Raw genomic sequence first — 17,306 nt, 5'->3', positions numbered from 1 at the left:
TTGAACAACTTTGTGAAAAAATACTTTTAAAACATTACCATCTACGAACAGCGTAAGCAATTAATCAGAATTATTCAGAGAGTAGAAAAAAACTGAAAAATGTATAACTTGTAAATGTTTTCGGTACATTCCCTCATATCTTTACAACGCGGCGACGGTCAACGTTTCCGTCCGCATGAAGTGTTTTATTATAAACCGTTAGTTCGCGTACAGCAATTTGTAACATCAGGGTATCGAGATTGACTGAAGAAATCCGAGTTGACGTGGCAGTTTCCTCGGACCTTGTACTAAACTTGAAAGTTAAAAATTCCTCCATCACACCGTAAAGGTTCACGCACTGTCCGCTTTACGGTTATAATAATTTTAACTGGACTATTCGCCATATTGCTGGACCATAACGAAGGCGATCGCGACAGTCGACTGAAAGCTGTAACGTAGGTGTGCCCATCAGCCCATCCAGCGTCGTAATTCCGAGATGAACCGATTCGTCGTTCGCGCGATAAACGTTACGGCGATACTTGAGAATTGCGAGAACGCGGGGTTCAACCCTTGAGAAACACGGTTCGAGGCGTCATTTCTTTCTGCGTAAAGATAGCGGGAGGCTGCGAGAGTTAAAAGTTTACCTAATGTTCGTAAAGAAGAAAATTTGCCGGCAAGTCGATCTACAGAGCCAGGATTCAGCATTGATTTATCGCCTCGATATTGAGACGTTTCGCTCGAGCTTCTCGCCTGGACACAGAGGTAGACCATTTGTCAAACTGCGGCACAGTGGGAGGATGAAGTATCGGTGACGGTGCCTGGCGTGGAAGCAACCGAGAGATACACGATCCCGGAAAATTGTTGCTCATTCATTTATTCATCTAAAATGCGAAATGAACGAGGGTTCCTTCGCTCTCCGATCTACTCGCGATCCCTTCCACTCGAACACGACTCTCTTCCAACGCGTTGCCGGCCTTGCGTGACGGTGCGAAGAAGGATGTCGAGTCTTTATTGCAGGTAGTCGAAGATTCGAGCGAAGTACGACCCTTCGAGTAACAGATCGAACCTAGGGGATAAAATAAAGATTAAGAGTCCGGCTCGCCCCTTTCGACATCACCACGGCTCCCCGAACCTTGCCGAATTCATGTACTCAAATTAGCCGAAGACGCGACGCATCCATCGCTAACTACCTGATAACGAGTGTGGTTGTGGTTACGGCAACGCCATTAGGCAGGAAATAAACATCAGTTTATGGTCTATGTAATAATACGAGTTTCTACCTCCACTCGTCGCAGTTCTTGTTACGTTAAAATTGGACACTCGAAGTCTCGGAAATGGAGTGAAGAGGTGAAAAAAAAATCGTCGTACTGACTTATTTGTTAATTTTCACCAAGCTTTTACCGTTTTTCATAGACTCAAGTTTCCCGTTTGCGATCCTTTGTCCATTGCGTTAGTCGATACCTTGTAACGTGAAACAGTTGTTCATTCCGTCTCTTGGAAAACAAAGGGAGATAATAGCGTTACTTTAATTATTTTTCACCGTGTCACTGGTACGTTATATTCATGTGGTTCTGGGCATTGCGAACAATCCAATTATAATACGTTTTTTTGATAAATTTCCTTTAGTGCGAATATTCCGCTAAATCCTGATGATTTTATTTTCTTCCTTACTTTTCTGCAAAATATGGATGTGTTTCGAAACGTTGTCATGCGCGCAAGTAGACGTGAAAACACTCGGCGGATTTTGGTACCATCCGAACTAAATGGAATTTCTGTCGCGTGATTGATACTCAAGTTGAGGCGTTGGAACATCAGCCCATAAATTGAATGTAAGCATAAATTAATCTTGAACTCAATTTAAAGTACATGAGTGGTGCGAGCTGCTGTCTCATCTCAGGAACGCAGGAAGAGCGACTGCTTGATTCAATTATTATACTCACCGTACGACACCGCTGCCTGCGTGCATTACACGGTGAAACATGCTGTTTACGTCTGTAAACCCTCGTAAGGTTTGAAGGATCCAACACCATTCGATACTTCGGAAATTGTAATCCTACCGCAAGCGTCGGTGTAACGAACTCTTCTACTTATAGTTACCCACGGGAGAAACTGTTCTTTGAATTTAAAGATGAAGAACCTGCCAAGTTCAATTCCTTCGGTGCGAAGAAATCGGACCATTTGGTGACTTTTGATATTCCCTCGGCGCTTGATTGGTTATCCACGAAATTGTTTACCTTAACGTAAACTTACTCTCATCTCAGAGGCACGTCTATCGGTATGTAGACCGTGAAAATCACCTTGCCGAATTTGGTTTGCAGAATCCTGAAATTGAAGGTTCTATAGAAGATTGAAAAATTCAGACGATGACAGTTTTTTCAACATCGGTGTTGGCGTACCGTTTCGTAGGTATCGTGGAGTTCATACTCACTGTAGATTCTAGTCAGCCGGTCTTTGGGGAAAATACGATTCCATATCCGTTGCATACGGCACGGCTGTGAAACGGTGCTGAGTCAGCAACGGTTTTTCCCTCATACACGACGTTCACCTCTCCTAATTCTCACTCTCCGGCAGACGCTTCTCATCTCGCCGATGGGAGAGGATCTCTGAATTATCTGGTCCCAATCAACGACCTTCCTTGATCTACCGGAATTCATGACGATTTCTCAAACGTTCCTTGAAGCACCCAGCCAAGTTGGTAGAGATCGATATAATGGTGCTTCTGGGACGTTCGATGCTGATGGATTTTCAATCACGATCACACGAAACCCGGAAACTTCACAACCCAAGCTCTCATGATTATTCCGAATTTTTTTTTTTTTCGAGACAGTGAAGAGGACTGAGAATCGACGACGTCTCGTCTAATCTCGGGCCCCGGAAAATGCCTGCAGAATTGAGGTGGTAATATTACCCACATCCTTTCCCGAGTGACAATCAACTTTTGACAAAACTTTTCGAGTTCAGAATTTCTCTTGTTTCGTTTCGTTTCACTTCTTGTTTGTTTTTTTTTTTCTTACGACATTTCCTACGAAGTTTCACGGCCCTCCTTACGTTAGACTATAGTGTCGTCGGGCAATTCGTCCTCGACACGTGGGGAATTCAACGTTTCACCTGGCCTCCCTCTTTCGAGAACCTCAGAGCGCAGCGGACGCGGCGTCTTTATACCGGCAAAACAAACCACGAAAGTCTAATGGAATCACCTCTAAAAGCTCTCTCCGAGTCTACCGGAACTCGGGTGAAACCGAATAACCTGAACCATGCACTTGCTGCACGGTACAAGAGTGTTTCAACGTGAGAATAAAATAAACACGTTCTAGATTCCCGTGGTAACGTGTAATGGACATAGACGCGAGCTTAAATGTCCATTCCAATCAGATTGTTTGAACACCATGCGAAGCCTTCGAATATCTATCCACCACGTATCGGGGATTAACGAATCCTGCATAGTCTTGTTACTTATCCCACACGTGACGGCAATATAGAATTGTTGCTAACCGCAGTCCCCACCCGATTGTCGAGAGGAAAGCTTGATCGCTGGAAGCATTTTATTCAGGAGGTAATATGAGGCTTGATCTCGTCACATACAGTCTCTGACCGGAGATTAATCCGGGTCCAAAAGGTGGTCCGATGTTACCTGATGAATAATACAGGCTGGTTTTCACTGTTGTTGTTATTTTATTGATAGTGGCAAAAGTGCGGGGATTCAATAAGCTCGGCGCTATGTAAAAACCGTTGGAATAGCAAAGAGTAAAGGTTTCACAAGACCTCAAGTACAGGAAATATATCTGCGTGTTTGAGAAAATATGAAATTAATTCATAGGCCTGGTTCGATCAAACTCGATCCAACAGCAGCCTGCGAATGTAATAGAATATTCCTGTCACTAAGCTTGTAATAGAAACAATGTATGGATATTACAAAGTACAATGCTAATTGTATTGGAAAAACGACATTTCGGAGCAACAAAGCGTTGAGAAACTCCAGTATATATCCGAAACTTTCACCGCGATACTCTCAAAGGGCTCATCGTTGTAAAATTTCATTAAGAAACTAATGTACATAATTAATGATACGTACGACACGGAATACTAAATTTGTAAACTGAGCCTCGAGGTAAATAAGGTTGGCTATGAGTATACAACCGAGTTAACTGTGCATAATTTTCATTTGCACATCCATTGCACACTTCAAATTCATTTTAATTTGAGATCCCGCTGAAGACAGCCGAAATGCCGAAAGGCTGGATGACGTCATAAACCCATATATTCTCTGCAACGACACGCGTATCCGATGGCCGGTGTCTGGTGCCATTTAGCAGAGTCTACGTAACCATGACAACCGTATTGCAGCCTTTTGACTTTCTGGCCCTTCTGCATTTTGCGAATCGCGATTTTGCTCCTTCCGAACTTTGATCGTCGACGACTCATTTTTTCGGTTTTGCGGCTGTTCGAAGCGATAGCCGCTGTCAATTTTTAATTTCGGAACAATCATTTTTCTGTACTTCCACATTCAGTGCTCTGGTCATTCGGAATGCGGATTGTTCCGAAAATACTTTTTCGGATGAGAGAGCGTTCGGTTGAACGAACATTCGGGAAAACAGTTAATCAACTGGGTGATTCAGCGATAATTACAACTTCGATACGCTGGTCATGGGAATTGCTTTAAAATTCGTATTTGGAAAATTCCGGGTCTTCGACCAGTCGACTTTTTGGTCCTTCGGGATTTTGACCCCCACCCAACTTCTCACTTACCGTCCAATCGCAACTTCGATTGTGCTACCCCGAAACGACCGAGCCATTTGCGACTCTGGAATTCTAGCTGGAGTTTCCTCGACACTCGACACTCCAGACGATACAGATACTCAAAGTATCCTCTAGTTACTCGCGTGTAAGCGTTTCGCGAAACTCCGCTAACCCTTCTACCCGACGATCCTACGTCTCGAGCAAGAGAGTCGATTTGTTTCAAATGTTCTCTGCCTCGCGATGCTCGTCGCCGCTGACTCGATTTATCCGAGACTGACGGCCCGATACGTTTCACTTAATCAAAACTCTGCATAGTTAATCGCTGATATTCACGTCGAATATTAGCCGTCGTGCAATGCGCGAGATTCGCGTTGATCCGTTTTTCGATATTCAACTCGGATTATCCGCCCGTCAATCAATGGTGTCGGGTATAAAAGCTGGGCTTGTCCAACGAGTCCGAAAACCTCAGCTACGCATCGAAACACCCATCGCAACGACGAAGTGCAGAATGAGTGACTTTTTTTCATTCATTCGGTCTTCGATTTTCATCGAGAATGTGCTTGGATACGAAAATACATGACGGGTTCACCTCTAATAATTTCGAAAAATACGCAAACACCGAACAGAAAAAAAGCGTAACATCATCGATGATCTACTGTGCTGGAAAGGGTTAACACAGAGATGTGCTCGTCAGATGCGTGAAGGATGTGCCGTAACGTAAAAGCCAAAACCAATTTAGGAGGTTCGAAATGCAACCATAAAGTTGAAACTTTTGGTTCGGTAGCTCTCCGCTGCTCTCTAGAGTATAATTTATGAAGATAGAATCACGCAGTGGAGTGTCCAACTTCGGCACATAAATACAGATAGAGAATCTTCGGAGAAAAATCCCTTATAACGGTCAAGCTGCAAAAAGGTGGAGTGAAACCACAGGGAGATATAGCGATCTAGCTTATACACACAAAATCGAAGGTTTAAAAACCCGCGGAAGATAAAAGCCAGCCATCCTTTCTCAATCTTATCGCAGCAGGATTTTCCACGATTCACGATTCCTCCTCAGGGTTAGGACTGATATTTTTCTTTCTATTTTTCTTCTCATCCGAGGTAATGAAAATTTTCTTACCTCTGATGTACTTGTTTGAACAATCCGATGCGGACAAAAGGGTGAAATGGAAAACCTCTTTTCATTCTTGAGTAAGCTTCAGAAGTTCTTCATTTCCGTTTCAACGTCGTCTGATGTACACTCGACGGACTCGGTAAAGAATAATCCGTAAGGGTCTCCGGGCTGGTGCATAATTGATGACGAGAAATTCTCAATCCTGATATGATTGGTTCGAAAAATATGCGTGGAAATCACGTGGGAGCATAAATTCCAAATGTAATATTCGAAAAAGATTTTTCACCGTTGTCCCTTGGGTCTCGACGACGACGTCTGGCGTAACGCCAGTCACAGTCCTCGCGTTATCGCGAAAACGAGTCTCGAAGTGCCAGTCTTCTTGCGACAAATTTTTTCGCATCTCTACACGCTTCGCTGCGCTAATCATCCTCCGCAGCCTGTGTGATAACCCATTTGCTTCACTTGCACTTTTCAACGCACATCGAGTTAAAGTTTTTGAAAACCTTAACGCTTCTCGATTTAGTTACCAAATTACGGCTACCCGTACTTGAATTTCTTGCGCGATAGTTTTTCGGACTTTTAAATCACTGGGCTTTAAGCTTGGAAACCATTTGCTCCAGTTTTTGGTAACCAATGTCGGTGATAACTGTTTTGGTACCTACAGGCACCAATGGATCAATTTCCGGAGAAACGACGGTCAGTTCTTTAACGTTCAATCGCTGAAAGTATCTTTTTAAATGAGATCCGGTGACTTGAAATTTATTCGACGGCAGTGCTAAGTATCACAGTTAGGTTCGTAACTTTTTGGCGAAGGTCGAGGGTAAAAAATACCTCTTGTCGAGGTCTGGAAGGAGTGAGTCAGAATTATAACGTTGCTAGGAGCCTCCGTGCAGGCTAGAAAACCGGTATAAATCTTCGTTCAGAGTTGCAGCCCTCATTTCTTCCCCGCCCTCCACCCTCGCAGGATATAATTTCACACCCTCGGGCCCTCGCTGACTCTCTTTCGGCGTCTTCGAGCCACCGTCGCCTCAGCTATTCCATCGCAGCTTTCCGGGTAACCACTTAACCTTCATACTCTCGCTCTTTCCCATCTTGTCCCCCATCAACGTCTATGAGATATGGAGATTGAGGTCCAGAAAGGTTCAATCACGAATCGTGTTACGTGACAATTTTTCACTTAGTCTTTTCTGACGACAATCTTAGGACAAGGGTAGAATCGTTTAAACTAGTGGCAACGGTCGTGAATGGTGTGAAGGAAAAACATGACCGTAGTCAAGTGTGTGACGATGTATTCTACTCAAAGTAAACACTGAGGATTGAAGGTGTGAGCGGATTAATGAGACAGTAGGCCTGCGACACTCGGAGGCGAGAGAAGTCGGTTTCAAATATGTTTAAACGAAATTCCGTGAAGTGTGTGCAGAGAACTAACTTCTGATCAGGTAATAAACCGATAAGAAATTCACGACGACGCTTAGAATTAAAAAACAAAAAATCACGTGATCAAATTAAATAATACACGTAGTAAACTATTTACATTAAATCTCCCTTCAACATACAACGTCTTCTATCCGCTCTACGATCTTATGCAAATTTTAATCATCAATGTCCGATATTATATCTTTCATTCCTCTTTGTTCTATTTTAGGAGTTGTTTTTAATTAAATTCGTTTTCATTTTATACTCCTTGTGCTGTCTTTTCGCATTCAACTCTAGCCTATCAAACGAAAATTTTTGGCTTGCGATGAGTACGGAGGATTCATTTTATATTCTATTAAGTATAAACTTTATTGTATGACTCGTCGATCGTAACATAAATAAATTAATAATTTGTTTTTGACACTGTCTTGAACCATTTTGTGTATTTTTCTGATTGCTCTCTTTTATTTCATATTCAATCTTCTTTAAAAATGTTACAAGTGAATTTGAAAGTGAGAGGAGTTGTTCCTGAGAAGTGTTCAGGATTTTCTTCGATCAGATACAGTGTGCTATGCGAAGTAGGGTCGAGAGTATGTCCGTCGTTTGGTGTTTACGGTTCGTTCGTGATTCCGGTGCGTAGTTGCGCAGTTGAGAGAGTACAGTGCAACCTGAATTTCGATCAATCGGCGAACCAAATACGTACAAGTCGAGGCGCAAGTCTTTTGTACAGGCGTTCTTGATAAGGATTGAAAGTGAATTTGGTAGTTTTCGTTAATTAGACAATTCCCGAAGCTGATCGAATCGCGACGCAATGAATTAACTACAACAAGATTGAAAACAGGATTTCTAAGTCACCGGAAAGAACTGATTACGAAATACTTGCACGTTTGATCAAGTAAACGTTTTTCATCGTACCATTATCATATTGGAAAACAATTTTCCCACGTGAAAACTCGCTGTGTTCTGCAACGAATTCATTGTCACTCATCTCGAAATTCCGTCCTTGAAATCATCACGTTTTAGCCGGGAAACGAGTCCTAATCAGCACGTTTCTACATTGAAATTAACCGTATAATTAGCCGATCTGTTTCGGTATGCCCGCTGCGAAGTGAAGTATAGAGCTCCTCTGGGCAAGGCGTGGCGGACCAGGATGGCAAGGAGTCGGAGACAATTGGCCTGTCGGAGAGATAGATGAGGCTGACCCCGGGGTCACGGGTTCGGAAATCCCAACTATCCTCATGTCCAGAGATTATAGCCGGCGTCAGAAGCGTCTAACGGCGTGCATTTTGATAATATTCGCGGTTCAAAATAGGGGAAGGTTCATCAAATGTAAATATCAAGATTTGGCTAAGTTCGCGTTTATCTAAATCGTCTGATAACTAAGTTATGACCAGTTTTTTTTTTTCTCTCTCTCCTTTTTTCCTCACTTTTTAACAATCTTTTGGCAGAAATTCTCCTTCGCGTTATGTTTTTATTGGCGTAAATTCGATCCCGAATTACGTTCAACACGAATTGTTGTGTACGATATTCTGAAGGTTTAAAAAACGTGGCTCTATACGTTAGTCGGGATTCAATTTTCGCGAAAGTTTGACACGGTGAAAGGTTTCGGTACACTCAGATGCGGATCAAACGTCAAAAGCATGGTATGAGGACTTGATCCTACTCAAGTTGATAATGAAAGAGTTTTTTTGAAGGACTTTTGTACCTTGTGGAAATGTTTTTATAACGTATCTTAATTAAACTATAATGCTGTGTTTTTTTTTTTCTAAATTACAATCCAGTCCAATTAAAGATATCTCAGATATAGTTTTTGAAGTTTCGCCTAATTTTGCATTAGTATGACAATTATGAGAGTCACCTCTGTGATCCTGGCTTTTGAAAAACGCTCGAAAAGTCAGGTGCACGACTAAGTGAAATGAAACTGGATTATGAAAGAGAATCAGTTTAAATCGAGAGGCCGGTGTAGATTTCTTTCAGTGTATCTCGAAGAAGAAAAGAGGGCGGGTTTTTCTCGAGCTCGGATTCCGCCGAACGGTAATCGGAAACACTTGAAATTCGAAAATGCAAATTGGGTAAAGGAAATGGGATGAATCAGCTCCTCTTCGCCCGTGTATATGTGCACCAATTACAAACAATGGCTAAGCCGAGACCAGATTAACATTCTGATGTCGTATTTACGCGCTCAGCATTACGCACACGATTGCAGAATAGCCCTGTACACAGCTATACGGGGAGATAAGTATATGTTCTACGCCCACATAGCTGTACTCGAGCATTATCTCGTGGCGTGGATTAGGCCAAGCTTACACAGGGTGTTGTTAGATACGAGGGGCTGAAAGAGAAGTTAGCTTTATCTCTATACTAATTGTGAGCGAGAAACTATACCGACGTATTAAATTATTCCGCCGTTTTTCACCCCATAGGAATTACGGATATTTTAAATCCCATCATAAATACAGAAGAAGTAAGCAGTTGGCAAGATTTCTTAATTTATACTTCAAGCGTAATGAGAACTTGGGCCTTTTTTCTCTACAGATATCGTTCGTCACCTTGCGTGCAAAAGTAATTTAGATAGATTTCATACTTTTTTCACACTCGCGATACATGGTTAGCACTTTGCTAGGTATTCAAAATTACGTGTGTAACAGATCCATGTATGTAGGCATAGTGAATTTAGTTTTACAACATGTACCGTTCGTTTTGCTGTATTACTTCAAAACTTCGTTATTTAATTAAAAAATGTCACATTTTTCATCGCGCATGATTCAGTATAAATTTCGAGTGATTTTGTCTAATAATTGGATTCTATTCCCATTTGCAGAGGAGTAAATAAACCGTCAATTCTGTAGCTTTAAACATTCTGTCGTGCCTGGAATTACCGAACCGTTGTGCAAGTGAAATATTAGATATTGATTGATTGAAATATGCGTGGAAACTGACGCAGAAGCATCGCGTGCGAGTGAGGGATGGTCGATTCCATTATTATACAGTCCTTGTTGAAGGGATGAGAGAAGCAGGGAAAAGAAAAAAAAAAGAACGTGGAAATCGACGCTTAAATACATTTTACGAGATTGATACGTTTTCGGTCCACCAGAAATTCGGCAATGGCGATTGGCATTGCATTCAAATTTTCGCGAAAACACGCAATGAAGGCAAATAACCATCAGGCACACACTCTATCCACTCGAAGAATCCGGGGTACGCCGAGTGATGAAAGTAAAAAATAAAGCTCGAAGCAAACGGGAACCGAGATAACATAATTGAAACTTTATTACGTCTGACTCGTGTAAAAATAGAAGAAAACAGACGAGAACTAAACCAAATAAAGAGAGAAACAATCGGATTAACAACTTCACTCCGCCTTCTGCCTTGCGGATTAGTTGAAAAGTATCAATGAGCAGACAGCGTCTGTCAGATTGAACCTTCTACGTGATCTACGAAGCATCTTTTTTCCCCTGTGCAACGTGTAAAAGGGGTCCTCGAAGGATAACAACCTCTGTAAACTACAAGAGTCCACAGAATGTGTGATACGTTCTGGTTTGTTTCAGCTGTTCGAGTGGGGATTTTATCAAGGTGTTTCTACACTTGGAGAGCAAAGGGGTCTCCGAGTACACACCCTGGTCCGGTCTTTTATGCGGAGGCTTGGGGGACATCCCGGCGAAACTCTACAGCTCTGGACCAGTGCTTATTCTCGAGTTGCACACAGAAGGGGCTTCGACCAATGCGACTGGCTTTACCGGCAGTTTTCATTTCATCGACAGACGTGAGTTATTTCGAGTACCAACCTATTTTTCGAGGGTTCGACCCTTGCCACATGCGCGAAGCTTCGCGTCCTTACGGTCCTTGTACGTGGTAAAAATTGTCGAGACTTTGTTGAATCGTGGTTCGTTTATAATCGGCTAATTTAACAGGCGCCAGTGAGCGCGAATCCATGACAATAACAATATCAACGTCCAGGACGGCTGCATTGATCGATTAGTTTACATTCAATTTGTAGCTGTACATAGACCGCGTTGCCATTCCAACTATCATCAATAATCTTCCAGTACACGGTCTGACGGGTATTAACCCACGACTCGCTGATCGCATTACCGCTATCGCGTTTTCGCTATCAAACACTGCAGTACTAAACTGCATCGTCGAATAATTGCATTACTATTGGAACGTCACCTCGACTTACCGCTCGATAATAAAGCTCGAGGATCACGCGACTTAGAGGCCCGGGATCGGAACGCCGAGGCACCCCAAATCCGATCTTTGCTGTTCTGCGTTCGACTTTGATGTCCGGATAAGACGCCGCTCTCATTTCAAATCTTCTACAATTAACTTTCTGCTCTCTTTCGAGAGCTTTAATCGAGTGGCCCGTTTCCGAGCACGTCTCATTTGTCAAAGTAAATTTGAACAGTCCTTGCATCGGAATGAGAATCGTTGGGGACTAAAGAGAAAAGATCACAGTCTTTTATTATTCCGTCCGTAAAACACAGTTTAAAAGCCCAGAAGCATTACTACTTTCTTTCTTATTTCTTTCTTTCTTTCTTTCCTTTCTTCCTTTCTGATCTTCAATTTTGCCGACAAGAAATCCGAGACGAAAATGTCACAGCTCTCAAACCTGCGAAGCTTTTGCTCTTATTGTTAGTCCGAATCACCGTTGCGGGTGAATATTGCGGACGATGCTCGCCGCTGAAAGGGTTCTGCATGGATTTAATGCATTTCGCTTCCGTTAAGCATCTTTCGTAATGACGTTGTATTTATCCAAAATCGTGAAAACCGTACCTATTGTCCTGTATGCGCAGATGGCTGGCCATTAAAGGGCCTGTGACCCTTTTCTTTGAATGCACACGTCGCAGGAGTTCCGCTTAACGTTGCAGTTTTTATCTGTTGTACAATAATCGTGATTTATTTTTAATTTCAAAGAGTATAGAAAATAAAATTCAGTCTTAATTTTTTCATGTCCAATATTGTCGTGTACAAAAAACGAAATATTTTATCTCAATGCGAATTGTCTGTCTGAGAAAAATTCCTTTTATTGCATCCGTCGGCTGTCTTAGAAAAATCTTCTCAACTTTTCAAGAATAAGCCGATGAAAGTTTCCCAGAGCTTCATACAGCTGTGGTGGCAAGTAAAAGTTGCATTTGTCGTAAAGCTAGAACGGCGACGGTCTCTAAAAACGTGGAATTTGGCAGACTGCGTACGTATTCAAGAATGACAGTATTTTCGAAAGAATCAGCATTTTATCAATTGACAAAACTTAACGGGACACGTTTTGCAAAGTTTTTTTCAGGCAAAATTAAACGATTAAGTAATGAAAAGAAAATTAGTCAATTTCCGGGAACACTAATTGTTTGAAATTTTTATTCTTACGTCGAATACCGGTCAACATTTATTTCTATTCAATTTTTGCAATATCGGTAACCCCATCAAAGCGAATTTAAAAAAAATTGAAACCATTTTTGCATTACAAATATTGTTGCGAGAGGTATTTGTTTATTTATTTATTTTTTTTCCAATGGAAAACCTCAATGTGTTCCTTTTTTCCTCGAGTTTTGAGTAAGCTCTGTTCTTTTTCTTCTCTGCGTATGGCAAAGGATTCTCGACAAACCTACACTGAGAAAAATTTCATTTGTTACAGTAACTAAAAAAATTCAGTAAAACTGTTGTTGTCAAAGAAACTGTTTGAATATTATTGGAATTACGAAAAACGAGGTAAACGTAACCATTTTTCGCTATTGTCGATCTTGTTTTGGTAATTTCAGTGCAAAATCAGTTTGTTCGGTTTACTCTACATTTTTAGTCAAATAAAGCTTTAACGTCAATTTATCGTTGCACAAGCACTAAAAATTTTCGCAACAGTTACAAGAAAATATAGCAACAGTGATCGTAGTGAGAAAGAATAGTGACGGATACCAGAGTTTCCGGTAACAGCTATAAAACTAATTTTTATTTTCTATCTAGAACTATATTTTTCGATTGTGGTAAAAAAATGAAAATAGTTAAGGACTGAGCGGTAACCGGAACTAAAAATTTCTCTCAGTGTATAATTGTCTTCTAACGACACTTCACATTGTTTGGATAAGGAAGGGTAACGATGTTACTCAATCGCATCCATATGGCTTGATCATAGATCGAGGATTTCGATCAATGGTGGCATCATGAAATCATGTAATAGCGTAATATCCATATATACGGTTGGACTTGCGACCGTTTGGCTTAGAGGGAAGATGGTACGATGCCATGCCGGTGCGGCTAGGACCGTTTCAATAAAGGGTTGCCCTCGGGGAGTCCTGGGGATTTAATACCAATATCCGTCTCCCCGTCGCGTCGCCCGTACGTGTATATTGTGCGTGTGTGCGTGTATTCATCCTCAAGGAGTATACCTTTACCCTCACTTCTCAACATCTCTATTCCCTTCTTTACCACACGATTCTTAACCGTTTTCCGGTCACTTTTTCATCCTCGAATATTACCCAAGAATTGACCGTTCTCCAGACGATAATCGATAACCAACCACCGAAAATATTTTTACCCAACTTATTTTCGGGGCTGTTCATGTCATCCTCGGGGGGGTTAAAATTGAGGAGCTACTTGAAAATAGAGTCCGCTCCAGACCCCATTTTGATTTGACTACATATTTCATTCCGCACCGTTTCACAACCCTCGCCTTTCGCGCCAACAATTTTTTTTCTTCCTTCTTCTCTACTTTATGTAAACGCGTAGGTATACATATGTGTATTATCGTAATTGCCTCGCTGGGCCAGCTTTGTCGAACGAACCGTTTTAGCCACATATTTTTTCCAAGAGTATCGAGTTTATTGCTGCAGTACCCACTGGTAGAAACAATTTGTCCAACAAATGTTAAGCGTTTCGTGCTGTGAAATTTCGGCGTTTGAATAAGCTCGGGTTTCAAATTGTTTTCGAGGAGGTAGTTTGGATGGTTAGAATTGCTTTATTTGATTCATGTTTTAGTTCACAATGATTATAAATGCGGAAGATTTGCTTGATTTTCCTCTATACGATCGCTCTTTTTTTTTTAACAACGCGATACCAAATGGATATACCTAATTACTTATACCTAGAAATTATATGAGGCTAGATAATATTAGATATGAACAAAATTTATTTGTATAATTATACGTGTTCATTTTTTTCCATGAAAACTACGTAGCCACTGGAAAAGATTTCCCTTTTTTTTCTGTAAACAATTCAATATTGTCATTGCTGGCGTAATCAGAATCCTTGCAATATTGTGAAATTGAATATTCAATTATCCCAATGTGAGAATAACAGTGTTTCAGTGCGTCTGCAGAATATGACCTTGTCAATAAAATCAGCTATCTTGGAGTAAAGTGGAACGAACACGTTATTTTTTTTTTTACAATTTTAAAGTGATTCGATACGAAAGATGAACATCTAAGCTATTGCTGATGATTGGTGTATTTTCTAGTTTTTTATTTTTAAAGAGATCTTTGCCAGCTTTCGAATTTAACAGTTCGATAAATGGAAAATACACTTTTGACAACGTTAAGAAAGTACCTGAATCGAAATTTCCACTTATTTCCGTATACTTTAAAAATCTGGTGAATTTCTCACGATCGTGCAAAAAGAAATAATCATCGTTCGACACAAGAATCCAAAAGATCTTCCGCCTGATACGGCCTGAAATTCAGTTTTCAACCCGAAGGAAATCTAGCTGAAAATCACGTAATCGCGGTTCGCCGTGAAGCGATAAATAAAGGATGCGATAATTCTTGTATAATTCAAGCGAAAGCGACACTTTCGAGCCGTCGACCCGTCGCAGGTACGTCGGTTTAACGGCTCGGCTCTGACGGGGATAAAATATACGGATACCGAGAAGCGCGGACAGTTATACCTAGATAATACAGGCTTATACACGTATATTATACATATACATTACCGCATTATGCATCGCGGATAGAGTCTGGATGCACGGTGGCGAGACGTCGAGGTGCATGATTATGCAAAGCGGGAAGCGAATGCGGCGGCTACACTTCGGTTGAGTTCAATCACGCCAAGGCCGGGTAATGCCCTTAAGATTGCCGGCTTATCAGCTCCGCCCTCTCTTCCCCCCTCTCTCCCTCTCCCCTCTCTTCTCCAGCCCGGTGCAGTAGCCTCGGCAAGAAGCCGCAGGAAGCCGAGATTCGCCGGGGGGAGTAGCTCCGAGAAACCGGAAGGAAGTTACGATTAGTTGCCGGGCATGCCCCGCTGCATTCTAGTGCCGGTAATTGCAATATCTGTTTAGAGCGTGAAGCCTACACCTGTTTCTTTGGCTGTATCCGTCAGCCTCTCGTCATTCATCCGCCGACGCGACTTTTACGGAATCGTCTCGTTATCGTCCTCTAGAGAAAAATTATAACAATGAACTTTATTTTGGAGATTCTAAAAGTCCGCGGTATTTTCTTGAACGTCAAATCTCGAGCGCGGGTGAAAATATAAAGAGATGAAAAAATTGAAGGGCAATAATATCGATGTTTTAAAGAACCGAGAACTCAATTTAGGTATAGACTTCGAAGTGTGGAAAGTAAAATTGTGGAGAAGTGGAAGAATAGAAGGGTCGGAACATTGAATGCCGAACCGTAGAATCGTCAGAACTCGTCGCGATGATATAGAATCGAATATAGATTCTCGATTTTGACGTTCTATGTTTCGACTTTTCTATATTTACAATTTTCGCAACTTGGACTTTCCACATTTTTAAATCTTGTGAATAAGATTTTTACGTCTATGAAAATTCGACAATCTGGCCCCTCTGTCAATCGACAATTACAGTTTTTTATCCCCTACGGAAATCTGAATTGGAAGTCGTAGATTTTTGGCCTTTGCGATGTCCAAAATGCGCCAATTATAACCATCGAAACGATACTCTTCGTCCTTTCGATACTGTCTTCAAATGTAACACAGTTCTAGTGCAATTCGTCGGACAATTTTTTTTTATCCCAATGTTGCTGCAGCTTCTTCATCGACTCTTCAGAACCCCGCGACATCGGTGCAAACCCTTTTTATCGCCAAACGAAAAGAACGTTCAACCGACATTCTACTCTGTCAAAAACTTTGAATGATGACCGCTGCTGGAAGTGCCATGAAGTTAATTGCTGAGATTAATGTGAACAAGGAATACAAATTTTGTGGGTACAAACTATCAAAAATTATTCATTAAAATTGCATATACTTGCAATTTTTTACACAACCTTTGCAGAGAAACTAATTGTTAATATCACAAACGTGAATCACAATATTTATACTTTTTACAGCGTCTTGCAATTAAGATCGTTCAATTGACAATAAATTTGAACTGTTACATTTTAATTAATTCAATGTCCAAGGCGGAACAGGAAAGCTCAAATAATTGAAATGTAACAGTTCCAATTTATCGTTAATTGCCACCGTGTGAATTGGCTTCCTTGAAGAATAAAAAAAACAAAAATAACCACTTCAAGCGGACACGTTGAACTCTAATGCGACAAACGTCAATTGATCGATACGAAGCGGTATTGTTTCAGCAACCCGACGGTGTTTCCCGCCAATTTATCGTGGCGATCATCTGTGGCTGGCAAAAACTTGACTTAGCTTTTGTCGACTGCTAATTGTGTAGGTCCGATAATCGGCCGGATTCAACGATATCCGTGCACGCTGCTTGTGTATCCGCCATTTTAGGCATGCAGGGTATTAACGCGGTTGGCCTGCAAGTTTTTGTTGGTGAAGAGATTAAATTGGGAGGACCGATCCGCGCTCCGAGTCCTTGACCCTCGAAATCTCCGGCTTAATCTTTGGCCAACTTAAATTGGATTAGTAAGTTACTCGGATCGTTAGTCCTGTCGGTGACCAGTGTGGCGACTCTGCAACAAACTACAATTTTCAAAGCCCGCAATGACCGGTGCTAAAGTGAAACGTGCCGGATGCTTCGCTCAGCTAATCGTAAGATTGACGGATCATGATAACGACGCGGCTGGATTTCGACCTACGAAACTCTAATTGTCGGGATGAATTCTCACCGAAATGGAAAGTCGGCAGCATCGACTTAAGTTCAAAGTGAAAAGAACCTTGG

The 17,306-nt window shown here is 41.5% G+C and overlaps 1 protein-coding gene across 1 annotated transcript in view; it reads left to right on the top strand.

Moving 5' to 3' along the window:
• The window catches only part of LOC107226474 (suppressor of lurcher protein 1), a 366,303-nt gene that overhangs the window by 147,317 nt on the left and 201,680 nt on the right, over positions 1–17,306 (top strand). The window contains exon 4 of the mRNA XM_046733833.1: positions 10,795–11,009. Coding sequence (XP_046589789.1) covers positions 10,795–11,009 — 215 coding nt within the window. The remainder of the gene's footprint in view (positions 1–10,794; positions 11,010–17,306) is intronic.

This window comes from Neodiprion lecontei, chromosome 1 (assembly GCF_021901455.1).
Source record: "Neodiprion lecontei isolate iyNeoLeco1 chromosome 1, iyNeoLeco1.1, whole genome shotgun sequence".
NCBI lineage: Eukaryota > Metazoa > Arthropoda > Insecta > Hymenoptera > Diprionidae > Neodiprion > Neodiprion lecontei.
The sequence above is the reverse complement of the archived record's forward strand: the minus strand, read 5'-3'. Positions and strand labels throughout refer to the sequence as shown.